We start from the raw sequence: 25024 nt of genomic DNA, 5'->3' as shown, positions 1-25024 counted from the left end.
CATTCAAAACAGGCACAACTATGAGTGACATGCCCTAGTGTGACATCATAATTGAAATGTTTTAATATTTTTAAAATCCTTGAGGACAGGAGACACTTAAGTAGTGATTAAGCATCTTCCTTTTCTAGAATGTCTGTTTCATTATGACACAAACAAAAGACACTGGGATATACGGGCTTGTTTGCACCTGGAGTTCTTCAGAGATCATTATCTAATAGTAACTATTCTGGAATCAATCTGGATGTTCTTAGTCCGAAAGAATAGTTCTTATTTTCTAAATTCACTTTATCTACTTTGGACCAAAAATAAGCACTCGCTCCATAATAAGAGTATGTCAGGAATAGTTATCCAATTAAAATCCCCTTTAAATTATTCTGCACTAAGCTTCATGACAAGCCCTAATTGTCAAACAGTTTTATTATAGTTAAGGCAGGTGATAGGTTCATTTATAAAAAAGTTTCAGTCAATACTAAGTAGTACCTGCCATTAATTTTTAAATAAATATAACAGAACTAGCCAATTGCCCATCAAGAATGATGGGATGGGGAGGGGGCTGGGATAGAGTACCACCACCTAACGCCCCATGCTGCTGCTGTTCTACCTCTTGCAGGGAGCTAGGTGGGGAAGCCCCCAACCCTCTCTCTGGTCCTTGGTGTGGCTTCAGAATCATGGCAGCGCTTCCCCATGCTTGGAGCACTCTGATTGGCTGTTTCTGTCAGCCAATCAGAATGCTAATAAAGGATTACAGACAAACAGGCTTTTATAATATTAGAATAATTCAACTATTATGCTACACAATGACATCAGTGATCATTAACATTATGCATTAAAAGATTACCTAGCAAGTCTGTGGAAGCTCCATCATTCAAAGTTTTTAAGTACAGATTAGATAAACATTTGTCTGGGACGGTTTGGACAGGGGTGATCCTGCCTTGAGCAAAGGGTTTGACCAAGTGAACTCTGGTGCCTTATTCTATTATGATAGGCTGAAAGAATGTAAATAGAATAAAAATATAGAAAAGGAAAACCCCACCCAATAGCAGTTAGCATAACATTTTGAAATCCCTAAACAAATGCTTTTCAAAACCCAAATTATTCAGAGTACCAGCTTGATGAGAATTTTCAAAAATGTTTTTGGCCTAAATCAAGATTCATTTCCCAGATTTTGAAATACTGACATTTCTTGCAAAATGGAAGTTCTGCATTTCAGCTTCCTTCCCTCCTGTTAAGGGAGAGATGAATACAGCATCTGTATTGGAAAGTTACAGGGACAGGCATCATACTCCCATGAACTGTCACACATTGTACTCCAGAAAAATCAGGCCTAAGTCTCAACAGAAAACAGAGCGGATACAACTAAATGGATTCTTCTTTTTTATATTGATTGATATTCCTGTACCTTTAAAATCGGCTGCCCTTAGACAGCTGCACATTGAGCTTAATTAGTTGATTTTTAATAACCACCAAACATTGTGATATATAGATTCTCTCTGTGGCAGTGCTAATTTTGTTTGAGATTTTTTTTTCTAACATTCACAGTTACGATTGCTATCCTGCAATATCTGTTCTGATTAACTATATATTTCTCATCATTTTCTTTACATTTGACATGTTCTTGTACATGTATTCTAGGTCTGGATGAGCCAAAAGCAGGGCTCAGAATCTGAATACTTCCCAAATGTTAGAGAGTTCAAGAATAACAGAGATCTCCCTATTAGAGGCTGCTGCCTCTGGAATTTGCTTCCTGTTTGGTCCACTAATGTCTAGATTTAGCAGCATTCCAGGCGTGCTGCAAAGTCCATTTTATCTTGCAGGCATTCAGGGAGGTTGAGGGCTGATAGCTGGAGGGGATGGAAAAATGAAGACCAATTTACATAGAGTCTCATAAGATGGCTGCCTAGTGTCTGGGAAGGTTGGTGAACTGGAATATTTGTAACTAAAAAACTGATCAACTGAAATATGCACTTTGGAAGTTTTATATCTTTTACGAGCTACATTTTGGGAAATGTGTAGAGCTCTGGGTGAGTATTGTCTCTGTTGCTCTTTCTACAATGAAACCAATAGTAAAAATAAACCACATAGCACAACTGAGTCCAAATAATCAGGCTTAGCTACACATATACCATTGCTCCAGAGGGCTTCTGGCAGGTTCTAAAAACACTACTAAAGGGTTTACAGGTGATTTTAAAAAGCTAAATCAAATCAGCGCTATAGAAATCACATCAATAAATAAAAACATGCTTGAAAAAATAGAATAATAGGTTGTTTTATTATTCTATGTGAGAAAGTAAAATGTCATGGTTAAACCTATTTGGGTAAGTAAAAATATCAATCCTAAACGCCATGAATTCAAACTACTAGAGGTGCATAAACACAAAGTTGAAATATAACTTAATTGGTTTGGATAAAAGTTGGTTTGAATTATATTTAGTTACAGTAGTTCATGATGTTATATGATGCATATCTTTTGTAACTAACAATTAAGGGAAAAATAAACAAATGAATTACAAAAATCTTAATATACGTTTGAGACTTTTAACCATAAAGGCAGATGTAGGGGCCTCATTTTTATATATCCATTAAGGCCTCTTTGCACTGCTCTGGCAAAGTAGAAGGGAACAAATGCAACTAAAGGAGGTTCAGTGTAAATGAGAATCATGTTTGTGAAATCCAGTTAGAATTCTCTCATTAACTGTACTTCCCTGTGAATATACATTAGATCAAGTCCTCTTGGCACTTCGTTACCACAAAGCTAAGTGCTTTTTAAAAATACCCAAAATAGATGTTATGGTTAGGGTTCCATTATATTATATGATCACACAGCACATATTCACATATACCATGGACACAACATACACAATATTGTATGCATGGAAATCTCTGGCTGTGGGCAACCAAGTTCATTTCTCTATTTCACATTACTTCTTTTTACCCAACATTGGTTATGTGACTAAATACTGTCATACTTTCTCATGACTTCTCAATTTCATATATTTTGGTAACAATAGCCTTACCAAGAGATCAACACTCAGCATGGTCTAGGACTTTTTTTAAAAACACTTAGGGCGCATCTACACAAGATGAATTAATGCTCATTAGATGAATTTAATGTGCATTATGGGCGCATGTCTACACATGCACACCCTTAATGCACAATGGCAAAATTAGGCTAATCACGCCTAAATTTCATACTTCCAAATGCAGGTATCAAATTTAGGTGCGATTAGTTAAAGTGCATTAATGCACATGTAGACATGACCCAGCCACTAGGGGCACATGGCAGGGCTGCAGGGACTTGCCACAAATTTTAGTGCCAAGTTCATGCAGATGTAAACACCTGTGAAAAATTGTTTACTGTGCATTAAATTTAGTTGCGCTTAAATGCACACCCATAAAGGAATACATGAAAACAATAAAAGAAAGATCAGCGTTGGTCTTTAGGTCTGACATGGGAGAGTCATGGGGTTTAAAACCTCACTTCCAGAGTTACCTGCCAGGATTCTGACACTGGGAATAGTACAGATGCTGCTTTTCCCTGTGAGCAGGTAGGTGGGCAAGGACAGGAACCTTATCTTTTCACCAATACTCCAGCCATACAAGCTCACTGGACAGAAAAAAGGGATACACAGCATGCCCTGTAAAATGTTCTCCCTCAAGCAGCAAGGTGGGGGACAAGAAAGAACTGAGTTGAAGTCATGCAGCTATTCTATCTGGCCACAAAAGACTATAGAAGTGAGGGAAGTACAAACTAATTTCAGAAAGACATTTCATAGGTAATGTAGAAGTTGACGCTCTTTGACACACAAATCGTATTCCAAGGAACGCTTTTTTCTTGGAGGTCTTCCACATCTACTGACCAGGCTACAGTGATGACCTATGTTTTAAAGTGCTAATGGTTACATGATTTAAATATATATGTGTGTATAAAGCATTTTTCTCCTTCTAGGGAATAGCATGCTGCATTTTATTTGTATGATAACATTGTGCAACCAAACCCTACTGCCGTGTGATATTTTGCTTGGATATAGACTAAAACACATTCTAGGTTGATAAGGGATGCAAGCTATTAGGCAACACATAGTAGACAAGATTAAAGAACAAATGTTAACTTAGGACAAGATAAAATTAGGTCAAGCTTGAGTCCATACGGCTGATGGCTAGTGGGGCATTTGTTATCTCATTTCCAGGGATATAATAAATGCAACAAGAGCAGAAGCCATGTCCAGTTCTTCCACATATCTCTACTAAAGAAGACATTGTTATGGCAGCGGGTTTTATAGGGCCAACCTGCCACAATGGGGTCCTTGGCCCATGAGTAAAACTCTCAGGTGCTATATTAATAAAGAACAATAACAATCAGGAAATGTTACTATTCAACATAGTCTTCTGAGTTACCTTTAAGTGCCTATGAGCCCTGTGAAGTAAACAAATGCTATATTGTTATGTTCATGATGCAGATCCTTGAGGGAGCTCATTGGGAGACAAGCGATGGAACCAACTGATGTCTCCAAGATTCTTGGGGGAAAAAAGGAATTGCCTTCATGTCGTTTGTGACAACCTCTGTTCAATGGTTGGTGTGAACAATGTAAAGGAACGAGTTACACCCAGACAGTAATTCAAGTTTCATGTTACTGATTTCTCCTCCAATGGCAAGGCCACTTGGCAAAGGGGTGACAATATTTAATATCCAAAATTTTCTTCCAAATGAAATTGCAATTTAAATTACTTGAAGAATTTACCATGAGAGAAGCAAAACACCTGCAATCCTTGAGGTCCATTTCTTGCTGCTGCAGCACCATAAAAGGATGTTTAAAGTGCCCTAAGGAGCACAGGGCTGAGCAAACCGACCTATTCCAGGATGCAAGTTCACCAGTGTGACTGCTCCTGACCCCGCTCTGGTGCCTACTCTCAGGCCCACAGGGAACTGGTGAACTTCCAATTCTGCAGTGTGTCATGCACCCTTAGAGATACTGAACTCCCTCTTCCCTCCTTTTGGCTTTTGTTCCCCTGATTCTCCAGCAGTGGGAAGTCAAGCAGCAGCTTAAAACCTATAGAGTCAAACTATGGCTTCCTGCCACAGACCATAGAAAAGAAGGGCTGGGAGGAACTTCCAGAGGTCATCTAGTCCAGCCCCCAACTAGAGGACAGTTCATCCCTATACAAACTATCCCATATAAATTCATGGTCTAACTCCAGGGGTACTCAACGTCAACCTCTAGCCCATAGGCCAAATACGGCCCATGGAGCCATCACATCTGGCTCAGGGGGCTCTCCGCAGGTCAGGAAACATGGTGGCAAGGGAGTAGTGGCCATTAATATAGCCACCCTCCCCCTTCCAAATTCCTTAACCCCAAGTCCTGCAACCCTGTTGGGGGTGGGACAGACTGAGTCCCTTTCCTCCATGGGACAGGGCCATGCACCTCCCCCCAGCTCTGAACTGGTGCTTGGCCATGCCCCCAACAGGGCTGGGGTGGACAGGCCACATTGCCTTCCCTCCTGCAGGACTGAGTTGGGCCTGACCATGTCCCTTCCCCTCCCCTTGCCTGTAGGACTGGGTTGACACCTAGCCATGCCTACTTCCCCCACAGGGCCAGGCCACAACCCCTTCCTCCAGGTTGGGGCCTGGTCACACACCTTCCCCTCAGGGCTGGGCCACAACCCCTTCCCTCTCTGCAAAGCTGGGCTGGGGCCTGGCCACATCCCCTTCCTTCTCCACAGGGCCGGGTCAAGCTCCTTTGCCCTGTTGAGCTGCACTGGGGTCACCCTCTCCCCCACCTGCTTCCATGCAGCCAGATGGTGCCTGCTGTGTCTGCCTGGGCACTGGATCAGGAACACCAGCTGGATCCAGCCCATGGACAGACTGGGCACTGCCAACCCAGTTCATCAGGCCAAAAGGTTGAGCACCACTCTCTAACCTATTAGTAAAACCACATAGTCAACCCTGACACAACCACAAGGTATAATACCCTAACCTGCCACAGTGGTGGTCAATGTCCTGCTGCTGCAAGGGTTGTTAGAATACACTTGAAAGAGCCAAGGAAGATGACCACAGCCCCTGCTCAGAGGAAGGCAACCCTCCCTCCCTGCAGTCCATACCAATGTGACCACAGGGAAAAATTCATTTCTTCTCCCAAATATGGGGATCAGTCTAACCCTGAGTGGCAGAAAAAGACCCTCTAGCCTGGAACCTCTGGGTTTCATCCCAGCAGGAGCATTTTGTCCCAGCCAAAACTCAGTGCTTCTTAGAAAGACAACCCCACCCCAACATGTAGCAACAGTAAGGAAAAAAAATTCCTTCCTGGTGCCGGCAACCAGCAAAGCCCAGAACCATGGGAGATACTTGTTGTAGAAGATAGGTATATCTATTCTTAGATCTTCCCATACCAATGCTTGTCCAACCGCTGTTCTAACAGTAAAGAAGTTTTTTCTGATATCAAGATCTTAGCAACACTTTCAGAAGATGGGTTTGTATCCTTTTCCCCCTTGTGGTCTGTTTCAACGGTCTGAGCTTTCTGTGAACCAGAGATGTCTCTCATTTAACAGGGAGTCTAAGGTCTGTCCTTTCCATTGCTAAAGTAGGCAACGTAGTTAGTGGGGTATCTTGCGGGACCCAGCAGCTAGAGTCCAGCTAGAACCAGAATGGAGAGAGGTAATTTTCTGTGGAAAAGTCCGACCAATCAAACAAAATCAGCACATACTAGTTGAACTTTGGGCCTGCATGAAAATGTACTCTTTTCGTTCAATAAGTTTTACTGATGGAAAAGAGGCTCTGTCTCTGCCTCACCCTGCCTGGAAAGGACAGGGACTATTGTGAAGAATATTTGTTAATCAAAACAGGAAAAAAGTACGCAATACAAACACTGGTTTTGGAACACTTCCTTCAGATTTTTGATGCTCTGAAGCTTTCCTTAGAGAGAAGAGATTGCTGTGATTTCCTCACTGATGTATGTGTGATGGGGCCAAGACATTAAATTTCCCCTTTAAGAAGTGAGTTATGAGGGAGCTGTAGAATGAAGCAGAACTCTGAGGGAAAAGAAGGCAAAAGCAACCCCATTTATTCAGATGCCTCTTTGTTGCACACTACAAATCTGGCAACTTACTTATTATATTAGTTGAATTATATTAGTTGAAAGGGTAATTTTTAATTAAAGTGTTGGAATGTAAATTCAATGTTGCCCTTATATAAAGGTTGGGCTGGTGTCATGGGATCAAATGACGTTTTGAAACACCTTGATGCAAAAAAGACACCAATTAGTACAGCTGAGTTAGTACAGAACACAGCAAGCCTTATATAATACGTTAGAAGAGCCAAGATACAAGCAGACACAGCAAATGGAGCAAAGGCTCTGGAGGGCTGTGATGGCAAAAGCATGAACATGCTTATCAGCATCATAGCTATGTTTTCTTTCATCCATGTTACATAAAAGACTTTATAATTGAGAAACAAAAAAGAGAAAGACAGAGTATTAACAAAATCCTGTCCCTTGATGTGTAGATTGACTATTCTAAAGTAGTAAAATAATTCCAATTAAAAATGCTTCTAAAAATACTACTAATAAAATTACATACTTATACAGTAAACAGCACTTTCCACCAATATACAAATACAGTGCCACCATTATACCAGTGCCATTGTTGATTTTTTTAAGTTACAATTATTAATTTTTACTAACGTGGGTATCAAACTCAGCTGTGCTTTGTGGCTGGCTCCAGACTACAATCCAGACCTGCTCAAGACCCACAGGGGCAAGTGGCAGTGCAGGGGTTAACACAGCTGATGCTCACTCGCATTCACGTGTGCATACACACACTTCTGACATGCATGTCCCAACCCTGAATGCCCAGTCCCTCAGGAAGCCCTGCAGGCTGGGTCAAACAGTTCTACAGGCTGGATTGAGCCCATGGGCCAAAACTTTGGGACCCCAGCATATAATCTACACAGCCAGGTGAGACTACTGTGATCATCTAGTTACCTCCTGTATCACAGTGCCCAAAGTTTCCCTAAACTATTTTCTGCTTGAACTACAACAAGTCTTTTAGAAAAACGTGTTCTCCTGATGAGTCCCTTATTCTGCAAGTACTGCCTGCCTCTTTGTTCCTGTGTATACAACAGTGTTTGGGCACAGTGCAACCCATATTGTTGGCTTGTGCCCAGATCACTGAACTTGAATCTGGTATCGTTCAGTGATATCGAAAAGCCAGATTCACGGTCCTCTTCACTACAGTATTTACCATTCCCACAATTTTTGTATCATCTACAAACAGGATCAGTAATTATTTTAAGATTCTGCCAGGCCCTTCATAAATGGAGGACTAAGCAATGACGCATATGGGACCACACAAGAAGCATGTTCATTAGATGATGATTCCCCGTTTGTGTTTAGCATCTGTTAGTTAGTTTTTAATTCACTTATGTGCCACACTGATTTTGTATTGGTCTAGTTTCCTAATCAAACTGTCACACAATACAAAGTCAAATGCCTACAGAAGTCTAACTAAATTCTCTCAACACTATTATCGACTAAACTTGTAAGATCATCAAAAAAAAGATAAACTTAGTTTGACATCTATTTTATATACATCCAGGCAAACTGGCATTAACTACATTACCTGCTCCCCTCTCACCTCCGCTGTCATGTATCAGCTATTCCATTATTTTGCTTGGGACTCATGTCAGGTTATACAGGTCTACAATTACCCAGGTCCTCCCATTTACCTTTTACAAATATTGGCACATTAACTTTCTTCTGATATTCTTGCACTTTCCTAAAATTCCCCATATTTATTGAAAATCAACATTAATAGCCCAGCTATTTTAAATAGGCTAGCTCTTTTAAAACTCTTGTAAACAAGTTATTCAGAAGTGCTGATTTAAAAAAAAGACCTTTAATACCTCCTTTTTGGCAACCTCCTTAGTTTCTGTTGGAATTAAAAGTATTCATTATCATAAAGATATAACATTATAAGGCTTTTCTCCAAATACAGGGCAGAAATATTTATTGGATACCTCAGCACTTTTGGACCAACAACATTGTAAGGATTCACCCTTCACCCTAGGGAGTCCACACAATTACAAGCTACCTCAGTTTGTACACAGAGGTAAATTACTCTATGCAGATCTTCTAAGACTGCTGTCCAGGGAAGCAGGTAATAATGTCCTGTTTACACTGAACAAGGGACCACCCTGGAATAAGATGGACAACGGCATCTGACACACACCACTGCAGGGAGGCTCTGGAGTAACCTTCTAGTAGGAGCAATGGGGATAAAAAAAACCTGTTTTTAAAACTGAACTGGATGAGTTTCCAAAAAGGATCACATGACATGTTTATCTGAGATACTAGGAGACTGGAGGACCCTTCCAGTCCTGTGTTCCAAAATAGTCCTTTTTAAGATCACCAAGTATATGGTTGTATGCACCACGTACCAGAAGTGCAAAGTACTTGGATGGATTTAATTCTAATGGAACTGAAACTAGACAAATTCGGATTAGACAAAGTGTAACTGAGGCATATAAAGCATATCTCATCCACTATTTCCTTCTCTCAAGTAGTTCTAGACCCTGAAAGCAAAATTTTATAGTTCTGAATATTTGCAGGGAGGGTAATAGCATAAAACCCTTGAAAGTGATGCTCTTGAGTGACAGAACCATTAAATACATACATATATAGATGATAATTTTTTACCCTTGAAAACAATTTCAAACTCCCTCCACACAAGCATCCCCCTGCAGAAAGAGAAGCAAGGGTGGATGTGGAGTCAAGAGCCTGTTATGGTTGCAACTGTGTGAACAAAGATGCTCCATTTTCAAGATTGAGTGTATTGATGGGACTGAGTATAAAGCAGGGGTGAGCAAAAATGGCAGATCCAGCTGGTGGCTGGACTCCATTTCCCAGCAGCCTCTGCCTGTGCTGCAGTAGCCAGTTTCCATGGAGACCCCAGGAGCAGGGGTGCTGTGACAGTGTGGGGGCGAGGGTTTTCATGAAGATTGGCCCCACTGGTGTTGGCAGGGTGTGCGGCTGGGCAGGGAGCTGCTCTGGGGCTGGGATCTTGTGGCAGTGACAGCATGGTCCAGAGCCAGGGCAGAGCCACAATCCACTGCCTGCACACCCCTGCCCAGGACATGTGCGCAGCTCTGCCCCAGCTTTCTGATGGCCGCCCTTGCCTTCTCCTTCCCCACTTGTTCCCTGCCTTCCCCCTTACTGTCGGAAGGCAGGGAGCCTTTCCCATGGCTCCACTCCTCCTGGCCCCCAGAAAGAGTTAAGCTGAGGGAACGTGTGCAGATGTTCAGTCTCCCAGAAGAAACCCTGGTTTTTCCTGGTTATTTTTCTCCTGGAGCAGTCATTTTTGCTCTGGGAGACAAAGCCTGAACACACGCACACTTGTGGTTTCCACTGGGAGAATGGTGATTCTCCCAGTGAAAACTAAGCATCTGTATTTGGCTTAGCTGGTCCAGAAATGTGCTTAATACAAATCTAAGCCACAAATAATTTCTGTTCTGTTGTTTTGGTAGCCACTATCCAGCAAGTGTGTAAGCCCCACATCTGTAATTGGGAAAGGACACTGGGGCATTGTAAGGGCCTCATTTTTAAGAGTGTATACTTAACCAATGGAAACGCAGGGTTGTCAGATCAGTGGTAACCTAGGGGTGTGGACATATGGCACTTTTACACCAACATACCCTATGCTGGTTCATACACTGTATAAGTTACATCGGACTCCAGAGTGGACAAACATCTCTTCTGCTGCCACAGGACACACTATTACATCGGATGAGAGAACTAATACAGCCTGTTTCCATTGAGCAAACTACCCTGGGGTGAAACTGACTGGAACTGTGACCATTTGACCCCCACATTAGTGTAATTTACACCAGTGTAGAGTCATTCCTGGTTTTGAGGGATGACTTTACTCCTCAGTAGAGTGATTTACATCAGTGTAGGACTGTACACAGTGTCTGCTCAACATCTGCACTTAATTAAAGACAGATTACAGCACCTTAAATGTGTCAGTGTCTGCACCCAAGGGCATTAAGACTCCACAGTGATGAAGGCAATTCTAAAAAATTGCAGTCAGGTGAGAAACAAACAGACAGGCTTCTCTCCTCATATACATTGTTTTTCAGCTCACACTGCCTCCATCATCCTTCAAAAGGATCTTGAGAATCACTGCTTTAACTGTATGGCACATACATCTTTTTGACTAACTATGTTAGAGCTATGTTTCACAGAAGCTTGTGTGAGCTGGAGCTCACTTCATCAGATTTGAAGTGAGCTCCAGCTCAGGAAATCTTATGCAATACATAGCTTTAATGTAGTTATTCTACATAAGGTACAAAGCTACCCTGCCTTCTGTTTGACTTGAGACTAACCTGACTAACTGTGCCCCTTTAATTGTCTCTCACTTTTATAAGTGCTGACAAAGAGCAGCCTAACAGTAACTGAAGACTTGACTAATCTCACATTTATAAAGCATCTTTCATCCTTAAAGATCCATCATGAGATTATAAACTGTTTGTATCTGTAGGTACGGACAAAAAGGCACACCCTTTGCTTATCTTTAAAACACTAAGTGAAGCAGCAAGTAACATAGAGAAACACTACACAACAGCATATGCAAATACTGGAACAAATATTGAAGATGTTATGGAGGCATCATAGAATACTTGCTGTTGATCACAAAAATATTAATAAACTCTTTGAAGCAATGAAGTGCTATATAAATACTAAGAATTATTATTCCAAATGATCAGGACCTTATTCTTTCATCTCATCCACTTTGCACTAACTCACACAGTGTGGGTCATCTGAGCAACATTCTGGGATATTTGTTCAGTTCTGATTCAGAGGCAGTGTGCCATGTAGGGAAACAGCAGCACTAATTTTTACAGCTCCTGAGCATTCCCTGGTAGTCTTCAAGAAAAAAAACAAACGCATCTTCAACTCTGCTTGCTTGTGAGCTCTCCTGGATTGGCTATATGTACTTCTGTCTCTTCTCAAGGAACATATAGACAGACAGACAGTAGTACTGCAAACTCAGAATATGCTTGAGTTTAATTCTAAAGATACCTCCTCTAGGAACAATGGGCTATTCAGTCGCCCTGTCCAATGAGTCCTTGACCTCTGTGTTGAAACTGTCAACTTGTGTTCCTGTTAGTGACAAGGGTGATGGTAGTTTTAAAAAGATGGATCCCCACATACTAAAATCAAGACTATGAACTTATATAGTTAATATATGCAATACCTGAACGGAGACATCCCTGATGCAGAATCCTAAATCTGAACCATCATCTTCATGCCCCAGCCTTGCAGACAGTCCATCTTTAGATCCAGTGTGCATAACTGGTGCACAGTTTTGTAACAGACAGAATCCTGAATTCAAGAACCTATAATACCGGTGGAAAATTGTATCTGGATGGATCCTACTAATTCTGCTAATTCCGTTCTATTTGAACTGCACCTTGTATCCACCTTGTAAAGTGCTTGAGTAACTTCCAGGACTAATGCAGTAGCCTCCCTCACAGGTTAGAAAATGGAAACAATTTACCAAGGACTAGGGCCAAAAGAGCCCATAACTCCCAGTCTCTTACCTTAACTACCAGATTTAGCTGCCTCTCTAAAATGCTTTGAAGATTAAAAATAAAAAGGTAGAATAGTGATGAGGTTATTTTTCCACCTCCCGTTAAAAAAAAACCCAACCTAATAAACAGCCATTTCAGTCATTACCATCCTGGGGTGGATTTCAAGTAGTGTTCTAAGAGATGAAAGGCTCTATATCCTATTACTAATCTCCTAAGCAACACAATTTCCCTTCATGTCTTTGAGCAATCCCTTTCCTGTTTTGGACTCTAAATTGGATTAATTGTAAAAAAATAAAGATCAAAAACCCAATACAAACAAGCACACAAACAAAAATTAAACCAGTTAATGTTATGATATAGCCAGGGATAGATTGAAGCTAAACATGGTTCAATTTCTTCCAATACATAGGGGCCCAAACCATTCTAAGAAAAAGAAAACCAGTGCTTCTAGAAAAATAACTGAGACCCCTTAAAGCACAGAATTAGTATTTCATACTTTAATCTGATATGGCACAATCATACCTTTTTGCTTCATCAAGTTTCTAAAAGCCAGTTACAAAAACTACCAATAGTATGCATGGTACGTCAAACATTGTCCAGGCACAGACCTCACCCAAGACAGCTTAGACAGGAAACAAGCTTACAAAGACGACTGGAAGTGAATTTAGCACAGCATCAGAACTACTGATGATTTCAACTATTTTCCTGAGAAGTGCAGACCAATCCATATCAATGGCAGCAGTACTACAACTGTAAGGGGCCCTTCCTGTAATCCAGAGAATAAAGATGTACTGCAGATCCACTTCAGTATAACACACCAAAGTTTTTAAATAAAGGTTTGTAGCACACAAAGCAGCTTTCATCCCCATGGATACAAAGGAGTTTTGTTGGCTCAAGAACAACTATAAGAAACAGAATGCTTACTAGCCTGCACACACTGTAGATGTGCCATGCATGGCCAGGAAAGTGCTGATAAAGCATTCACAGCTTAGAGGTTTTACAAGCCAGGGAAAAAGGCACTAGACAAATTTAATTTTCATGGCTCTTCAAGAAAACATTCACCAATGTGCAATGGCAGGGGAGCTGCATAAAGTCATCTGGAAACAGAGTGGTATTATCAGCAGGTGGAGTGTATATGATGCAGAGAATTGTTAAAAACTGAGTAATACATGAAGGTATTTGTAGAAATCCCACACACTCTATGTGGGAATACCAGCACCTTTTTTTATGGGTCTAGGGCCACATTCTTCCCCAGTGTACATCCACTGAAGTCAGTGATGCTGCACCAGAGATGAATTTACCTCCAGAAGTTATATGTAATACAAAAGCAGCTACAGAGGAATTTCTGATTGAAATATTTAGCACTATTTAATAGAAGGATTCTGGACAGCCTAAATACATCATCACAACTCAGCAAAAGTAATGAATATACCCACAGCATGCATTCATATATTGACCACACAGACCAAAATAAATCAGCTAGTCAAAAATTCTTCACACGAGACTGCTCTGCTTTTGTGCAAGCAAGTATTCCATTTTCAGTGTCTATATTACATTTTCAGCATCAATGTTCCTTCCTCTGCTACATATATACATATACATATATACACACACACACATACATATACTATGCATGTATGTATATTATATATATAACAGTATGCGTGTGTGTACTTGTATCTTGGTGTTTCTGTTACTTCTGCTCTCGCTCCCTAGCCTCGTTTTGGCCAGCTTCCACAATAGCGCTGCACTGATGACGACAAGTGACGTCCAGGATCACTACGGTCAGAAAGCCATACTGGTCATATATATACACACACACATACACGCATACATACACGCTCCCAAAAATGACCTATATATCATATATTTTTAACATATATACTTTGGGCAGCTTGCAGCCAGGGTTTTGCTTTCACTGCTAACTCATCTGCTAAGTTTGACCATGCACATTTGTGGAGAATGCACGCGAGATGTCACTGTACCGCTGGAAGTAACGCACTTCGTTCCTATACATAAAGCCGGCTTCTTTATCTGAAGAGGGTTTAGTAACGGTGTCCTAAACACACTGGTATGAAGTAGCATGGAAAGAGCGCTTGGCATGATCTGATGACTTGGAAAGACCTTGACATGATTTGATTACTAAGTGAATCGAGGTGAAAATAACTGGAGTCCCCAGTCCTTGTCAGTGCGGCTTTACTCAAGGCTTCACGGTCAGAGAATCGGTAACGTTACCCACTTATACACAAGATCAGAAATCCCGGGGACCATCAAACAACTCTTTCGTTTGGGAGTCAGGTTTCGCCGGCCTCTTTCGCTCCCTGTAGCTCAGCCTGAAAACGTGTGATAAATCAAACGGGAACCACCCCCCTAACGGCGGGCTCGGGAAAGGGGCCGGGGACGGCGGCGGAAGTGCAAGTGAACCCGGCGGCGCCCGGCAGACAGAGCCAGGCCGCCGGGAGACGTTGGCAGGCCCCACAGCCCGAGCAGCCACGCTGGGATGAGCTGGGCCGAACTACGCCGGGGGGGTGGGCTGCCCCCCGAGCGGGCGCTGCGCACGCACCCCCTCCCCCACGGGGCAAACGTCACCGCTGAGGCACCGCCCCGACAGCCCCGCCCACTACCACAGCGAGGCTGTCCCGCCTCCTCGCGCCCCCCCCCTCCCCGGGGGCAGGGAGCGTCACCGCCCCCCTGGCCGGAAGTGCCCGGCAGCTGCGTCCCAGCCCCTTCCCCCGGGGCCAGAGCGAGGCGGGGTGCGTGGCTGGCCGCTGTCACGTGACAGGGCCGGGGCCACTCCAGCCACTTCCCAGGGCAGGGCGGAGCTGGGGCCGCGGCCGCTTCCTGCTTCCGGTTGGCGGCGCGGGCTGGTGGCGGTGCCAAGTGTCCCCGGCCCGTCATGTGCGGCCCGAGCGCTCCCTCCGGCCCCGCAGGTAGGCCCCGGTCCCGGCTTCCCGGGCCAGGCGGCGGAGTGGCGGCCGCGCTCGTCGCCCGTAGCAGTGCCCCCACGGCGCGTCCGGGCAGGGCGGCGCGAGCTGCTCCGCGGAACAGGACCTGCTTCAACACCTTGGCCCCTCACACGGGGCTGTGCGGGACCCGCGGGAGAGATGGGGGGCGGGCAGCGCTGGCTACAGGGAAACCTCCTGCACAGAGCCGGCTGACAGGGCTGCCTTGACCTCGTCCCAGGGTGCTGTGGGACGGGATTGGGTCTGATGCAGCTATCACACTTTGCTGTTTAATGAAAAGAAGCTTTTTGGTTTTTTAAGTCTTTCCCCAATAGGATGGGAGAAAAGATGTTTGATATCAGAGCCTGGGCTGAATATATCGTGGAATGGGCTGCCAAGGACCCGTATGGCTTTCTGACCACAGTGATCCTGGCTCTGACGCCACTCTTCGTCATCAGTGCAGCGCTGTCGTGGAAGCTGGCCAAAATGATTGAGGCCAGGGAGCGAGAGCAGAAGAAGAAACAGAAACGCCAGGAAAATATTGCAAAAGCCAAACGAACAAAGAAGGACTAAGCAGCGGGGGGGGGGGAGCCTTCCTTGTGCAAGGCATCTACTTCTCCTGGTTCAGTACTGTTGTACAGCTGTATCTTGTGTTACCTTCCTCTGAAACTTGACCTGGTGTAAATCTTCTGGAATGAAGGTTTAAGTCTTGAAATAACTCATTTTCCACTTATCAATTTGTGCTAAAGTTTGTGTCTAAACTGCGATAATTTTTGCTAAATACATACTTCATTTAGATATTCATATTCTGATCAAGCTTGCTTTTGTAAACTCATATGCCATGTGCTTTTGTAAACTTCATATTTGTGGGGGACTTTTTTTTCTAATACAAATGTCAACAATTGTTTAAATGCAGCAAAATTTAAATTATGGGAGGAAGCAAAACGTCTAACTACTACTTATGTTTAAATACTGCAGCTGTTGTATAATACTTTTTCTACTATTGGTTTATTTCTGTAGTGGAACTTTTCTCTTGTTTTCAGTCTCTTTTGGGAGTAGCAGTTGGTCCTTTAACAGTTGTCTGTTTTGTGCTTGCTGGATGGGAACAGTATTTCTAATTCGCATTAACTCAACTAAAGTCTTGTCCACAAGGGGAAGTTACTGTGAAATAAAGTAGGGGGTGAATTTTCAGCATATTAGCTACTCCACACTGACTCCCAATGGACACTTAGCATGCAGCATGTGTAATGTAGCTTACTTTAAAAGTTACCTCACACTTAACTGTGTGCTAAGTGTGCACATAGGTGTTAGTGTGCAACAGCTGTAAACTCACTTCAGGTTTTTTTGGCAGCAGCTTCCCTGTGTAGACATGCCCTTAGTTAACACAAATGGCACTCTATCCACATCCTTTATCACTGAGCCCTTTCAGATGGAAACTGTTCAGAACTAAGCTGTAAGCCAACTGCCCAGTTCACCTTAACAGCATTCTAAGTTGAGTAGATTTTGCAAAATCTCTGCAAAATGAACAACTTAGTTGTTATATACCAAACAAGTATCATTCTTGTTTCAGGTGACACTAACAGTATCTCTGGAGGAACAGAATAACTAACTTTTTGGATATGAGCAGCTTTGAAAGGAATGGCTGAATGAAAAGAGACTGCCAGATGTGGTCTTAGTGCTGTAAACATGCCACAGTTATTGGCCTTTAGTTTCAACTTCAGTTATAGTTTTCTTCCCAAAGAATAACCGTATCATTGCAAATGCCTTTATAGCATAATATCATGCTTCAACAAAGCTCACTTTTTATTTTGTTGGGTTTCAGGAAACCTATAATAGAGACTAAAAACTTGAAACAGGATCAGACTAGACATCATAACAAGAATGAAGATAGCTGGTGTTCCTAGTACAGTGTTCTTGTATCAGTCCCTTTGCTGATATAAAGGGTAAGAGCAATGAAAGCGGGTGCTATATTTGTATTGCTGAACAGATGAAGTGAGTGAGCGATTAATATCAGGAATCAGAAGAGAAGGCTTGAGTTAATTATTTGGGATGGGTGTGAAACATCCAAATGCAACCAGTCTTAGTTGGTGCTCTTCCCCAATTGTGTTGTTCAGGACAGATATTAATGTAATGCATGCTTTTCTCATGACACTGGATTAAATTTTTTCCAGTGTCTCTTCAAAAGGGGTTACACTTTGATACCTACATGCATAATGTGGAAGATTCATTTTAAAATGAAACTACATTGCAAAAATAAATTTGTTACTTTTTTTTCTTAAGATAGAGGGTAATGGTCTTCATTCTTAATACTAAAGGTACTTAAACATATGTAGCAAGACATAATCTACTTATCAGTACTTGCACGCCTTAGCTAAATGTTCTTATAATAGGGCTCCTCCAGTATGGTCTGAATTAGTTCATTCCTAAACCAAATGCATGATGTGGGGATGAGTGAGTAGGTCTTCCATCTCTACTTTCAATCTAAAATAATTTTGCTCATTACTTTCAAGTATTTTACTCAGTCACTTGAATTCCCAAGGGTTGTGCTGATACCACTTCCCTTTTTTATACCAGCCCACCGAATATATAGGAGATGCCCCTCTGAGGGGAAGATACGCGACCAAAGGCATTTGGGTGCCAAAATTCCCCTCCCTTGTCATTGTACAAGGAGCCTACAGATACATTTCCTCTGTGTGTAGGCAGAAGGAAAAGAAGGGCTTTTAGCTTTAATTTTTTTAAACAAATCACAGTAGAGATTGCAGAGGTTTAAGGATTATCTTAAAAGGAATTAGGGTAATGAATCTAAAACCAGCTCCAAAAGCCACCCTGAGGGCAGGGTCTATTTTTTTCAAAAAAGAGAAACGGACAAATAACGCTTTACAAAAGGGAAGTGAGGAAACCCAACATAGCCTTAACAATTGAATTTAGTACAGTGAAGGAGTAGCGGAAAGGCGGCTGACGAGTGTCAAAGGTCAGGCAAGATGATTTCTTAGCAATTGAATGATTTTCTGAATGTTTTTCCTTGCCAGCATGAGGGTAGGCATTAGATAAAACTTGTTCTGATGTTGCAGCATACTTTTTTCCCCTTACTACTAATTCTGTTTTTGAAGGCAGCAATAAACACTTTAACTTCCCCCACCTAAAATAAAAAGCTTCCATGTTGGTCACTGACTTCCATGTTGGACTCCAGTCAATGCTATTTCTGAATTTGGTAAGGGAGAGAAGTGGACACTATGATTTATTGCCCTTTTTCAATGTCATAGCTATTAAAAGGCAGTAGAAGAATCTGAAACTGCCAGTAGATGAAGTCTTGTGTGGCTATAGAATGTGAAAATAATCTGAATAAGCAAACCAATATGGTACCCTGACAAAACAAGCAAAGGGTCTGTTTGTTCCAGTAGGGTGTGGATTCTGAGAATAACCAACAACTTAAATATAGGCACCAACATGGATAATTTTAGCAAATGTACATCTATACTTCTATGATGGTGAAGAGGTTGTTTCTTTCGAAGGGTGGATGGTGTTGGAAATGAAGGGATGAAAAACTTCAAGGTGTACTTGCCAAAGGGTGATGGAGCTTAATATAATTGCTGGAAAATAGGTTGCTTCAAAACTTCAACCTGTTACGGGAACAGAGTTCAATTTGGGCTATAGGTATACAAGCAGGCAAGCTGTGACAGGTTCAGCTTGAGATACAAATTAGGAACAAATTGCATCATGACAGCTGTGCAAAATAAACAGGTTGTGCTCAATTGTCATGAGTGCATATGGGGCGGGAACTGCCATGTGGTCCACCAAAAGCAAAGGAATAGCTCTCCAATCCTTTATGACCCTATCTCCCCGCCAATGTAGTACTGGATATCTGCCGCAGCATATGGTGGAACCTTTGCAGAAAGTTGTGGAGAAGTCTTTAGGTCAGTAATTCTGGACCAGGATATGAGGCAAGCCACTGAAGGGTGCCCCCGGAGGGTGTGACAAGTAGCAAAGGGTAGGCTCAAGCTCCAGGTGTGAGGAGGCAAGTAGGTAAGGGTAGGGGGAAGGTCCCCCTGTTTGGCCACTCTATGGCCCCTTTGCAAGAAGGTAAGCACTGTAATAACTATATCTGTTTTTGAAGTAGGGTGCTGCTCAATTCACAAAGTTCTGGAGGAGTGCCTTGGTTCTAAAAAGGTTGAGAACCACTGCTCTAGGTTCAAATTCCAGGTTCAAGCCATCACTAACCCTCAAGATGGACCAGACAACTTGTGCTTGGAAGGGAGATGACACTATTTTCAAACAGTAAAGGTTACAGGATGAGTGTATTTTATCATTTTCTTAAAGTAAAAAGGGTTATATTAATAGTATGGCAATCTATCCCCTATTAAGTAGATGAAGGAGAGCAAGACAAGAAGTAACAGGCCAAAACTGCAACAAGAGAAACTCGGGATTTTGGGAAGAATTTTTCAGTTATGGGGATGGTTAAATGCTGTAACAGACTACCTAGAGAAGTAGAATCTTTCATCACTGGAAGTTCAAGTGCAGGTTAGCTAAACAGTTGACTAAGATGCTTTACAGAAAAATGTTCTTGCCCTAAGGAGCAGGTTTGACCAGATGACCTCCTGAGGTCCCAACCTTGCTTTTTGCATGTGTTCTACTCATGTGAGTTGGCAACTGTTGGGGTGCATCTGCTCCCTGTTGCCAAACAGGCACTTCGTTGCAAATAATATTGTAGGACCAGCACCGGACAGTTTTGTTATGCAGCATTTAAGGGATCTGTGCAGTCAGCTGGCAAGTCACTTGAAAATGAGCATGTTCTGATGATGGGAGCTGCTGTCATGGAACCATTTTTAGTTTGCTGGCTGACAATTTAGAGTGCAGTAAATAGGGTTAGTGGGAGTGGACTATGCTGTAGACATGTCCATGCTGTAGACATGGGATGACCAACTATTGGAATCTGATTCATCATGCCAGCAGTTCAGCTAAGATCCTGTATTTAATTCCAAGTGTCAGTAATAGTTATAAAAGTTACTTTAACCAGTCTAAAAATACTATTAAAATAGCAGCTATATAGTAGATGGTGATGTTACAGCATTTATAAGTAGCCATATCCACCCCATAATTACATTTCAGAGCATTTAACCAGACTGCTTGCATCTGGACTAGTGAGGAAGACATTGTAGCTGCCCCATGCTGGCTGGCTCTAGCAAATTCAGCTTACAATAGAAAAGAACTCACCTCCTGTGCTCAGCTGTATTCCCTTAGACTTCTAGTCACATCACCTTATCATATGTAGACCAAAGCTTTCATACAAACCTGTCTTGTTGTTCCCCAAATGTTCCTTATTTACCATCAAGCCATTCATGTTGTATTTTCTTAAACATACTGGAGCCAAGCAGCTGACAAGCCAACCTTTGTCTACTTTGAATTAAACAATGTTTCCTCTTGAATTAAACTATCTATAGTAACTTCTTTCCTTTGTCTAAGGCTTACCACCTTCCGCTCCTACAACATTAGCACTTTTATCTTTTCTCTGTCTTTTTTGATCATAGATTCCTGGAGGTTTGCTCTGTTCTTGTGCATAGGAATATAACATACCATCACCTAGTACATATTACATTTCTTTAACATATAACTCCTACACCAACAGTAGCAGGACAACTGCAGGATCGGGAAGCCCCCTTTCATAGAAATCTGTATGGAGCTAGCCCTAGAGCCACAGAACTCCAAGCTCAGAGTCCCTCTGACTGTGGAGAAGCAACTGAGGATGCTGGCTACCCAGGACTGGTACCAGTCCATTGGTTACGTTGCTCCAGCTACTGCTGCCATAAAAGTACTGTTCCCATATGCTATAAGGCTTATTAACCCTCAAATAGCTATTAATATCTCTGAATGCATGGGGTTCCCCAACTGGAATGGAACAATAAAAACATGTTATTTCCTTTATTTTCTTGGAGTTTTTAAATATGAAGAGTATTTCCCCTTCCTCTGTCAGGCATGTTAACACAGAATGGTCCAGAAAAGTGGATGATGCCAGAATCTTTAACTCTATCCTGGTTTTCCTAATGAGTAAAGGAATGTTTACCAGAACTGCTCAAGGCACAGAGAAGTTAATCTCTCTCCAGTACTCGCCAATCCTGCCCTACCACCTGCAGCTACAGTTGATGAAGCCTTGCATGGGGCACCTGCATCTCATAAAACAGCTGGGGCTAACCTTTTTGGCAGGCATGCCACAATTTAAGCTCCTTCCCCTCCCCAAGTGACACTGATCCCCTTCCTCTGCCCAATCTACTACTCTTCTTTCTTGTCCCCTCCCCAGTCTGACACTGGTCAAACACAAAAGCTACAGGTTGGCCACCCTTGTCATAAAGGAACCTTACCGCTATATCAGAGGAGTGCATCAGGAGCTCGGTGAGCAACTGTTCACTAGGGCACCCCTAGGGAAGACCAAGACCAATGGATATAAACTCCTGGAAGGCTGCTTCAGGCTTAATAGCAGGAGAAACTCCTTCACAGTCAGGGTGACCAGACTGTGGAATAAATTCCCTCCAGAGGTGGTTCAGTCACCTACCCTGGAGGTTCTCAAGAGGAGACTGGACAGTCACCTTGCTGGGGTCACTTGACCCCTTGTCTTCCTACCTAGAGCAGGGAGGCTGGACCCAATGATCTGCAAGATCCCTTCCAGCCCCTAACAATCTATGAACCTATGAAACCTTTCACTCATGGATCCAGGCATTGCTTCAACACCTTTCAGCAGTTTTAGGATGGAAACAGCTTGGCTCTCATAAGGTGCTGTTTTCCACCAGCTGTGGAGAAGTTGTGATCAGAGCTTCTGTCGTTCACATGCTGCCATTCCAAGAACAAGATGTTCTTGAGCAATTGCACTGTGGGTTCTGGGGATCTATGTGGGTGGCATAGGTGCACTCCCCCACCATCTCCTTCCTCTATTTCTTTTAGACTCATATTAGCAAGGCACTTTTATCTGTCCAGAATGCAGATAATGATGATCACGTTTCAAAGAAAGTTGCCCTTATTTTGCAGAAGGTGTATTTGCCACTGTTGAGGAGGGTTTAAACTGCTTGTAGGGTTTCTGCAACAAATTTGCAGCTTTTTTGGACTTGGAAGCCTCAAATTTCACACCCTGAACCACTTATATGTGCACTGTTGCAAATGATACCATGTCCTGTTTTTTGCTGTTGTTACACAGCCAGCGGAGGATATTATTTAAATGTACTGATTTAGCCAAACATTAATGCATTAAAAGCACACCCCAGAACTAACAAAGAATGATGTCCCTATGTGTTTATTATTAAGCAGGTCAAAACAGACTGTAATCCCCAAAGACGGACAACCAACACTGCACCCATTAAAAAGAAACTTTATCAAAAGACCTACTGGGGCTTCTATAGGAAGAGGTAACTTAAAAATTGACAGGATGGTTTAAAAGGCTATTCCTATGCTATTACTCTTGAAAAAACTAAAGCTCGCTGTGTTGAGGATTATTTCCTGTTTAGAATGTTTTAAAAAGTATCTATCACCAAAGGAAATGCCTATTGCATGAAAAGTTGTTTTTCATTTTTTTTAAAAAGAGCATCTCTATTTAAGAAAACCTGAAATTTAGTAGTTGATTTTTTTAATCTAAAATTTTTACTAGCTACAATAGTTTGCACTTTAAGACCTGCCTCAGAAAAAAGAAATCAATAAAAGTTCATTTTAAATACAGAGCTTTATTACACATAAATATAGCAAACAAAGCAGAATAGCTGTAAGCAAAACCAGTCTTCTTTAGTCATGTTGTTTGTTGAAATACCTACCTGCTAACTTAATTAACAAAATTCTGCATGCTACAACTATTTATTTATTACGGCTACTGCCATCTGGTGGCATCCAGGAACCTGGCTGAAAGGTATTTGCAGTGCTGGTTGGGTCTTGTGAAGGCTCATTTTTTCCATAGTAATGGGCTGAAGCATGACCTTTTATTTGAGTACTAACAGGTTCAGCAACAAGCCCCTCCTCGTACTCCTTGGCCTGAAGGAGTTTGTCCTTTTCAGAAACATCTTTGATTTTCAGTTGCATTTCTCCTCTACACTTTTCATTCTTAAGAATTTCCTAGAAAAAGTCATCAAGGAAGAAAGTCAGTCATCAAAGCAGAGATCCATGTAATTTACAATAGCAATCATTATCTAAAACCTACAGCCTCCCCTCTCCCCCTGCCAACTTATATTTATACACTGCATTTTCCTATGCACTCACAAAAAGGTAGTTGGTATTCATTGACTTGTATTACAGTAATTTTAATATTTGATTATCTTGTTAAAGCAAAGCTGAATTGAAATGTTCTAGACTTGCTCTTCAAAGCTGATATTAGATCAAACTGGGAGACCTGTTTAAACATACTTATGTTCAAAACATGGAAATTATTCACATATAAATCACTGTATCTTTGCACAGGTTTCCACATAGAACCCTTAGATTATACAGTTACATGACTGCTTGATTACTTGCATTCTCTCCTGTTCACCCTCCTCTCCCTTTCATAATGAAATTATGCAACTGTATGATGTAAAGTCCTGTAGGGGGAACTCAACTGAAAAAAACAAAAACAAAAAAGTACTTTACAATCCTGCTGAAACCTTATCCATTTGAGTCCGTGAAAGACAAAATTTATCAGTCAAAATTGCCTAACAGGGTATTATGACTGCTGACCTGCAAATATTTACTTCCACCAAAAATATGGAGGTTGTAACAGCTGACTCTTCCATTAGACCTGGAGAGAATGAGCCATGTTGATGCTTCACATAAACTGTACAGTAACTATAGCACTATTGATCTCCAGTGTGCTATCTCCTTTTGTCTTTGAGAAGCATCAAGCCATCCCATGATCACAGCAAAGCTGGACAGTGGAAAGTTGTGTTGTAGATGGCTTTGGCTGCCTGAAAAAAAAGCTATGCATATCATGTTTGTCAACATGTATCAATTTGGCTTTATCTTGCCACCACTGATTTTTGATTTCCCAGATCATCCTTTGAGCTTTGGCTCTGAAGAGCTGATATGTGTCCTCCTGCTGAGATGAGGTGTCATCTTGAAAAGCAGAATGAGCCTTTCTTCTGGTCCAGAGAGGCTTGGACCTTGGCATCATTCTCACTGAACCAGTCTTGATGTCAATGGGTGATATAGCCAATGGATTCAGCACAGGTCATATGGACAGCAGTTTTAACCACCTTCCAGACTTCTTCATTGTTGCCTTGTGGGCAGGGCAGAGAGCTTTTTCATGGACACACTGCTGGAGATTCTTACAGACATTTGGGTCTTGAAGAAATTTGGTGCTGAGAGTTCTTCTCGTTGCGTATGGCTGTCTGGGGTGTTCCAGAGCAAGCCAGATGTTCACAATGGATCTTACAAGATGGTGATCTCCAGCAGTCTTCCTTGCAAAGCTAACATGATACGGACATCCATTCCATCAAGAGCTCTAAGAATAACAGAGTCAAGGAGGTTATCTGAGCTAAATGAAAAGAGCACTGTGAAGCAC

The 25024-nt window shown here is 42.1% G+C and overlaps 2 protein-coding genes across 2 annotated transcripts in view; one reads left to right on the top strand and one right to left on the bottom strand.

Moving 5' to 3' along the window:
- The first annotated feature begins 15411 nt into the window (after positions 1-15411).
- Positions 15412-16817, top strand: SMIM15 (small integral membrane protein 15). Its single transcript, XM_019532120.1, has 2 exons — positions 15412-15510; positions 15844-16817. Exon 2 carries the CDS (start codon positions 15859-15861, stop codon positions 16093-16095), a length of 237 nt encoding a protein of 78 aa, XP_019387665.1. The 5' UTR covers positions 15412-15510; positions 15844-15858; the 3' UTR covers positions 16096-16817.
- Positions 16818-23202: 6385 nt separating this feature from the next.
- The window catches only part of NDUFAF2 (NADH:ubiquinone oxidoreductase complex assembly factor 2), a 148457-nt gene continuing 146635 nt past the window's right edge, over positions 23203-25024 (bottom strand). Inside the window, exon 5 of the mRNA XM_019532118.1 lies at positions 23203-23604. Coding sequence (XP_019387663.1) covers positions 23350-23604 — 255 coding nt within the window. The 3' untranslated portion in view covers positions 23203-23349. The remainder of the gene's footprint in view (positions 23605-25024) is intronic.

Source organism: Crocodylus porosus, unplaced genomic scaffold (genome assembly GCF_001723895.1).
Source record: "Crocodylus porosus isolate Cpor-Errol unplaced genomic scaffold, CroPor_comp1, whole genome shotgun sequence".
In the NCBI taxonomy this organism is placed as follows: domain Eukaryota; kingdom Metazoa; phylum Chordata; order Crocodylia; family Crocodylidae; genus Crocodylus; species Crocodylus porosus.
This window is presented reverse-complemented; position numbering and strand designations above follow the sequence as displayed.

What these genes read in the sequence shown, in the direction of transcription:
- SMIM15 (XM_019532120.1), top strand. Translation starts at nt 15,859, where the DNA reads ATGGGAGAAAAGATGTTTGATATCAGAGCCTGGGCTGAATATATCGTG.